The sequence below is a fragment of the Mandrillus leucophaeus genome, unplaced genomic scaffold (genome assembly GCF_000951045.1).
Source record: "Mandrillus leucophaeus isolate KB7577 unplaced genomic scaffold, Mleu.le_1.0 Scaffold10, whole genome shotgun sequence".
NCBI classification, from domain to species: domain Eukaryota; kingdom Metazoa; phylum Chordata; class Mammalia; order Primates; family Cercopithecidae; genus Mandrillus; species Mandrillus leucophaeus.
Window position 1 is genome coordinate 7,337,874 of NW_012098098.1, and position 7,480 is coordinate 7,345,353.

At 59.3% G+C, this 7,480-nt stretch overlaps 1 protein-coding gene across 1 annotated transcript in view; it reads right to left on the reverse strand.

The window, feature by feature from the left end:
- Window positions 1-3,872: 3,872 nt before the first annotated feature.
- VPS9D1 (VPS9 domain containing 1) overlaps window positions 3,873-7,480 on the reverse strand; it is a 19,185-nt gene continuing 15,577 nt past the window's right edge. Inside the window, 6 exon segments of the mRNA XM_011972552.1 lie at window positions 3,873-4,713; window positions 5,186-5,290; window positions 5,573-5,672; window positions 5,955-6,163; window positions 6,473-6,602; window positions 7,338-7,480. Of these exon segments, the coding sequence (XP_011827942.1) occupies window positions 4,620-4,713; window positions 5,186-5,290; window positions 5,573-5,672; window positions 5,955-6,163; window positions 6,473-6,602; window positions 7,338-7,480 (781 nt within the window). The 3' untranslated portion in view covers window positions 3,873-4,619.

The window sequence follows — 7,480 nt, forward strand, 5'->3', positions numbered from 1 at the left end:
GTGGGTGCGGGGACCTCAGATTCTATTTCTGCTGGCTCCGCTTCCCGGCCTCCTCCTGCACTTGCCATCTGCCGCCCCTGAGAGCATCGTCTGGGCGGGTCTCTGAGGCAGGGCGAAGCCGCCCCCTCTCTAAGCTAAAAGCTGACCTGGGCCCCGGATCCATCCAGGCTAAATCTGGGCCACGACTTCCCAGGGACGTTTTCTTCGCTCGGGTTCCTCTGTTCTGTGCTAAAGGCACTTTCTCGCATTGCCCAGAAGTAGAGGAGGATGAGGGAGACCCTTGGAGGTCCCAGCCGAGACCCCCCCCACCCCACACCCCCGCTTTGGACAGGCTCTGCTCCTTCACGTCTGTGTCCCTCACCTCTCCAGGCCACCAAAACCAAGGCCCAAGTTTGTTGAAACTTTCTCTGGGCCTGGGCGGCGAGGTACCCGCTTTTTCTTAGAATTTTTATTTGGCAGTTAGTTCCCTGCTGGCATCTTAGAAATGTTGTGATCGTGGTGCGGTGGCTCATGCCTGTAATCTCAGCACTTTGAGAGGCCGAGGCAGGCAGATCACCTGAGGTTGGGAGTTCGAGACCAGCCTGGCCAACATGGCGAAACCCCGTCTCTATTAAAAATACAAAAATTAGCCAGGCGTGGTGGCTCATGTCTGTTATCCCAGCTACTTGGGAGGCTGAGGCAGGAGAATTACTTGAACCTGAGAGGCGGAGGTTGTGGTTGTAGTGAGCCAAGATCGCACCACTACACTCCAGCCTGGGCGACAGAAGGAGACTCCGTCTGCAAAAAAAAAAAAAAAAAAATTGTAATGGAGTCGGTGGATCTCCCTATGTAGGTGGCCACCTCTGGACAGGGAGTTCTTTTTTTTTTTTTTTTTTTGGACAGAGTCTCTGCCGCCCAGGCTGGAGTGCAGTGGCCGGATCTCAGCTCACTGCAAGCTCCGCCTCCCGGGTTCACGCCATTCTCCTGCCTCAGCCTCCCGAGTAGCTGGGACTACAGGCGCCCGCCACCTCGCCCGGCTAGTTTTTTGTATTTTTCAGTAGAGACGGGGTTTCACCGTGTTAGCCAGGATGGTCTCGATCTCCTGACCTCGTGATCCGCCCGTCTCGGCCTCCCAAAGTGCTGGGATTACAGGCTTGAGCCACCGCGCCCGGCCTGGACAGGGAGTTCTTTTACTTACAGTTTACTGAACCCAGCCTTGGTGTCCAGTGCCACCATGAGTCCACACCAGTTCTCGGGGCAGCTAACTTCGTAAGCCTCAACTCCTTTATTTTATTCTTCTTCTGATGCGGAGGAGGGTGGAGGTAACTGCCCTGCCTTCGTCCTCCCTGAATTTGATGGCACCAGCCCATCCATCAGCAGTGGGCCTAGCTCTCCTCCCATGGGCCTGGGCCGGTTTTTGCATCTGCCTCAACCCATGGAATAGAGCTGGAGTGAATACAAGGCTAGATCATAAACACGTCACACCCCGGCCTTGTGTTGAGATACTTAGCCTCTGATATGGTTTGGCTGTGTCCACACCCAAAATCTCATCTTGAATTGTAATCCCACAAGTCACGGGCAGGACCAGGTGGAGATAATTAAATCATGGGGGCAGCTTCCTCCATGCTGTTCTCGTGATAGTGAAAGGAACGAGATCTGATGGTTTTATGAGGGGTTCTCCCCTTTGCTTGGCACTTGTTGTCTCCCCCGTCGCTCTGTGAGGAGACGTCTCCTGCCATGATTGTGAGTTTCCCGAGGCCTCCCCAGCCGTGTGGAACTGTGAGTCAATTAAACCTTTTTTCTTTATAAATTACCCAGCCTCAGGCAGCTGTTTACAGCAGCATGAGGACAGACTAACACATACCCTCAGAACCCAGCCACGAGAGTGAGAAGGCCACAGCCGTGTGCGGAGGTTTTGGGCTGCAAACTTCCACCTGCAAATTCACATTCACCTGGAGCCTATTCCTGGGACTTTTTTGGAATAGTTTTTCCAGACAGAATCAAGATAAGATGAGGTTGTTCTGGGTTGGCATGGCCTCTAAATCCAATATGACTGGTGTCCTTATGAGAAGAGGGAAACTTAGATATGAACGCACTGGAGAGAAGACCGCCTAAAGACAGAGGCAGAGTGGGATGAGGGAGCGTGAGCTAAGGTAACACAAGCTGTGTTAGAGCCAGCAGAAGCTGGAGGCAAAAGGAATTCTACCCTAAAGCCTCCAGAGGGAGTCAGCCCTGCTGACAGCTTGATTTTGACTTCAGGCCTGTAAAATGGTGAGAGAGAACATTTCTGCTGTTGTAAGGCACCCATTTTGTGGTCGTTTCGGCAGCCGCTGGAGACCCATCCAGTCCTCAGGTCGTTGTTCTGACAGCCCTGAGGTCCCAGCCGACAGCTGGCACCAACTACAGACAGCAGGTACCCTGGTGACCTACTTTAACATCATCACCTCTGTAGACAGCCTGTCTCCAAACACAGTCCCATTGAGGTCCTGGGGGTTCAGATCTCAACACTGGAATTTAGGGAGACGTGATTCTGTCGCCCAGGCTGGAGTGCAGGCGCGATCTTGGCTCACTGCAAGCTCCGCCTCCCGGGTTCACACCATTCTCCTGCCTCAGCCTCCCGAGTAGCTGTAGCTGGGACTACAGGCGCCTGCCACCATGACCCGCTGATTTTTTATTTTCAGTAGAGACATGGTTTTACCTTGTTAGCCAGGATGGTCTCGATCTCCTGACCTCGTGATCCGCCCACCTTGGCCTCCCAAAGTGCTGGGATTACAGGTGTGAGCTACGATGCCTGGCCAGCTTCTGCTGTTTTTCTAATTGGGGCTCTTAGTTTTTTCTTTATTTGTAGGATTTCTAAAAGGAATTATATTATTAATTCCTGTCTTATGGGGGAGCCGCAAGCTCAGAGAGGGCAAAGTTGCACAGCAAGCAGCAGCACCTGAACACGTCTGCGGGCTCTCAGTGCCAGGGAGACAGCCGAGCTGGGACGTTCCCGGCCCCCAAAGTGCTCAGGCTGCAGGTGCTCCCACGCCAGGATTTGTTCAAGACACAGCTCATCTCCACCATTCCATGAAGCAGGCTTTAAAATCCCATCTTCTAGACACCCAACACTGAGGCTGGAGCAGGGACCCTACCCAAGCTCCAAGGCACCATGGCCAGCTGGGGTTCACATCGAGGGCTGGGGCAGATGCTCCAGCTCTGCCCCCACCCAGAGACACTTCTTCTGTCTCCCCACGGGGTCCTCGGGGGTAAACCAGCCACTCCTGAGGGTGCAAGCACAGAGCATCTCAGCGACGTCCACAGCTACTGCTTTTAAGACTGTTTCTGAGGACAGCGACACTGCCCCACAGCCAGCTCCTGGTAGCATCGAGGGCTGGGACCTCCACCCCACCAGCCCTGCCACCTGCCTCCTCATGTCATCTCAAGCTGCTGGCGGTGCCTTTCTTGAGGAACACTACATCCTGATCTGCCCACACCCCCCTGGCAGATGCTGTCCAGGCGGCCTTCTGTGCACCTCAGAGCATTTGTGTCCCCATGCACAGAACGGTGATGATTCCCAAGACCCTCGGGTGACTGCTCTGGGCTTAGGTCCCCAGTGATTACCTAGGACCCCAGCCTCACCTCCCTCCTTCCCACCCACTGATGCCCTGCGGAGCTCTCCTGTCCAAGAGGGTGAAACCCACACCTGCCTGGCCAGGAACAGCCCCAAGAGGATCCTGCTTCTATCCAGAGGGTCTTGGAGGCTGACAGATGCTCAAGAGGTGGGGCCAGGCTTGGTTTGGGGCTGGGCTGTGGCTCCTTCCCCCACATCCTCAGCCGCCTCTGCCGTGGGCAGCAGGGGTGGTTGTGCTGCCTGGCCAGTGGGGTGGGGATTCAGGGAGCCACACGGCAAAGCACAGCAGTGACCTCTTTATTTCAGGCTGGGTGGGGGCAGCATGTGACAGTTAAAGAGGGCTGACCCTTGGGCTGCACGGACCTGGAGAAGATGCCCAGGGTCCCGGAATGTTCACGGCCCACAGACAAGGTGAGCAAGGGGCAGGGAATGTCCTGGGCTCAGAGCCCTGGACCCCGCAGGGATGTCCCTGCCCATCAGCAAACAGCACAGCCTCCCACCAGGTGCACCCCAGGCACCAGCCGGCCCTTGTTCCTGATCCAGACAAGAAACTAGTTCATGGGGCTACAACTCCCCTTCTAGGGGTCACAGGGGACAGAAACTGGACTGCCGTCTCCACCGCTGGCTGGCTCAGGGACCCCTCTTCCCTGACGCTCCCCAGGAGCTGCCCCAGTGAGGCGCTGAGCAAACCCAGCCAGATGCTCATCGCTGAGCCCGCACCCACCGGAGCCCGCAGCTTCCCTTCTCGGGGCCTCTCTGAGGCCTGCACAGGTGAGCAGGTTCCTCCTGGAGCTGATTCAGCCCCACTCTATTGGGGCAGAGGTGCCAACCCCAAGCTCCAGGGTTAGATGTGAGGTGGGGAAGGGGCAAGAGCTGGAGAGTACACCACAGTGGACAAGCCCCCGCCGTGTGCAGAGCAGCGTGAGGCTCCAGGATGGTCCTCAGTAGACCCCGTGGCTCTAGGTGCAGGAGAGACGGCCCTGGGAGGCGAGGCCGGGCCCTGCAGGGGCCCTGGGGTCTGGCTCTACTACTTGGCCAGGCCTCCCTGGGGCAGCAGCTCCACGTAGCTCAGGGCACTCTGCAGTGATGTCAGGCAGTAGCCCTCCTCTCCGATTAGGTACCTGCACGGATGGCAGGGGCAGCCGGTGTCATCTGGAGGAACAGAGGGACACCCCCGGCCCTCCAGACGGCAGTGTCTGCCCTCCCAGTTCAGGATCTGGGTGCTGACGGTGCGCAGGTGGGGCTGTCAGGGCGGCTGGGCTAGAGGGGGCCTTTCCCAGCCACTCTGTGCTTGTCCTTGGACGGCAGAGCCAGGGATGCCCCTCGATCCCCTGACCGTCCCCTCCCCAGGCAGATGTTGCTTGGGGCAGCCCCCAGCTCCTGCTGTTGGGGAGAGGCTGAGCTAAGCGAAGGCATGGGACATGTGGCAGCAGGTACTCTGCACAGGTAGACCCACAGGGGCTGTCCAAAGGCGTGGCTGTGACGGAGCCACACGCTGCCCTCCCAGATGCCACTGACAACCACCGTTTAGGTTGAGGGATGAGGTCCCTGCTCTTCCCACAGAGACCCCCGCCCTGCCCCGCCGGGCTCTACCCCTCATGGATGAACTCCTCCAGGGCCGCGCACTCTGACACCAGCTGAGGGAGGCCGCTCCTTAGCACCACGAAGGACAGGATGGGCAGCAGGTCGTCGGCACCACTGTGGGGAGGGCACAGTGGCCGTGGGTTGGGGCCAGGGGCCTCTCACTCCACAAACCCAGCAGCTGTGGAGCCATCCTGGCCGTGCTGGCCGCAATCTCGGTGTGGTGAGGCTGTCCCTAAACTGCACTGCGGAGCCAGGGCTGGGCCCACACGGCCCCTCCTGCTTGTACAGTGCAGCCGGCTGGCACGAGGCTAAGGGGCAGGAAGACAGTCCCTCCCGTGACCACTGCCTTTCTATGGCCCTTCCTCCCTGGCCACACCTCACCCTCCTGGGACTCACATGGCAGCTGCAGCGATGGGCTGGGGCCCGGCCTGGGGTGTGGCCTCCGGCGTGGGGCAGTAGTCTTCCGCGCAGACACAGATGACCCGCAGGGTCCGCACTGCGCCACAGGCAGGGTTTCAGGAGCAGCCTGAGCCACCCCTTATACCTCGCCCACCCACCCACCCACATCCTGGTGTGCAGGGCTGGGAAGAGCTGGGGTGACCCTGGGGACACTGCTGAGACTGGGAAGAGCTGCGGTGACCCTGGGGACACTGCTCAGACTCCACTTTTGTCCTGGTCTCCCCCCTCCCCACCGGCACGTGACAAGAGAAGCTCAGTGGTGAAGACACAGGCTCCAGGCCACCTACTGGGATGGGAGCCTGCCCCTCCCCCTGCTGACCTATGCACTCCAGCTTCTTCTGGGGGCAGCTCTCCAGGACCAGCAGTCCAAGCTCCTGGGCCGCGGCGCAGTAGGGGTAGCCAGTGGCCCCCTTGGCCTCAGGGTTCTGGGGGAGGAGCTTGGTGGGGATGCCAATGGCGGTGGGGGGTGCATTCCTGTAGAGCTCCATGCTCCTGCTCAGGGCAGCCTCCCGGGCTCGGTGCACACTCCTGGGGCAGAGAGAGACCAGGCTAAGCTGCCCCAGGGACCTTGCCCCGGGGACAGAAGCAGGGCTGTGGCTGGAGCTCAGGCCTGGAGAAAACTGACGATGTATCCCAAGCAAAGAGCCCCAGTGTTCGCAAGACGCCAGGCACGGGAGGGTGCCCACAGTCCTACCTGCAAACTGGAAGCGCCTGAGGATGGCCTCAGGGAAAGCCACAGGCTAGGGGGCATTGAGGGGAGCAGACAGTGCCAGGGAGCAGGGCAGGCCTCCTGGGAGACACCAGGCCACACGAGTGGTTGTACGGCTGGGCCCATACCTGTACAGGGCCAGCAGCAGAGGCCACAGCGGGGAGAAAAAGGGCTCCTCAATGCATGCCAGGCAGCGGTCCTTGGAGGCAGCTGTGTTTAGGCCTTCAAAGGCCAGAAGGGTCAGCGAGAGCAGCCTGTCTGCTGGGAACAGAGCCAGACACGTCCACATAGGTTCCTCCCCTGCCGGGTCAAGTGGCTCTAAGCCATGGGGCCTTCTTCCGCCCAAGCAAGCTCTCTGAGAGGCAGACCAACTGGCAGTGTCCGGGAGCAGAGGAGAGAGGGCCCTGTCTGGTCCTCTTTCCACCGCCTTCAAGCCTCCTGCACCCACCCCTGACCCTCCTGGCCCAGGGCAGGGAGTCTGGGACCAGAAACTGTCGCCTACGGCTGCTGCCCTGTTGGGCCAGCAGCCTGAGAAAACACCGGAGAATGATCCCTTTCTCAAAAGGGCCTTTACCCAAAACCGCAGGGACCAGGGGAGACTTTAGAATCAACCCCTGTGGGTGGGGACCCTGGCCAAGTTCCTCAGTGTGGGCAGCACAGCGAGATCGCCGCCGGGGAGGCTATCGGGCCGCCCTCACTGGTTCTTAGAAAACTCTAGGCCGGGCGCGGTGGCCTGTAATCCCAGCACTTTGGGAGGCCGAGGTGGGCAGATCACCTGAGGTCATGAGTTTGAGAACAGCTTGACCAACATGGTGAAACCCTGTCCCTACCAGTCTATTTCCAAAATGAGAAGGGCTGAGGCGTAGGCTGGGTGGACATGAGTCTGATCAGAGGCTCTGATCGACAGACCCTTCCCCAAACAGAAGCTTGAAATGGACCAGCAAGCAGGGGTGAAGAGCTGCGGCCGCTCTCCCAGTGAGGGCCTGGCCTCACCGATGGCGTTGTGGATCTCCTCCACCGCGCTCTTCAGCTGCTGCAGCTGGGGCTCCGGCTGCACCCCACGGCCCTGGCCCTGCCGCTCAGACGTCCCCAGGAACTGCTCCAGGTCCTCGAATGAGCTGTCCTTGTCCGGCAAT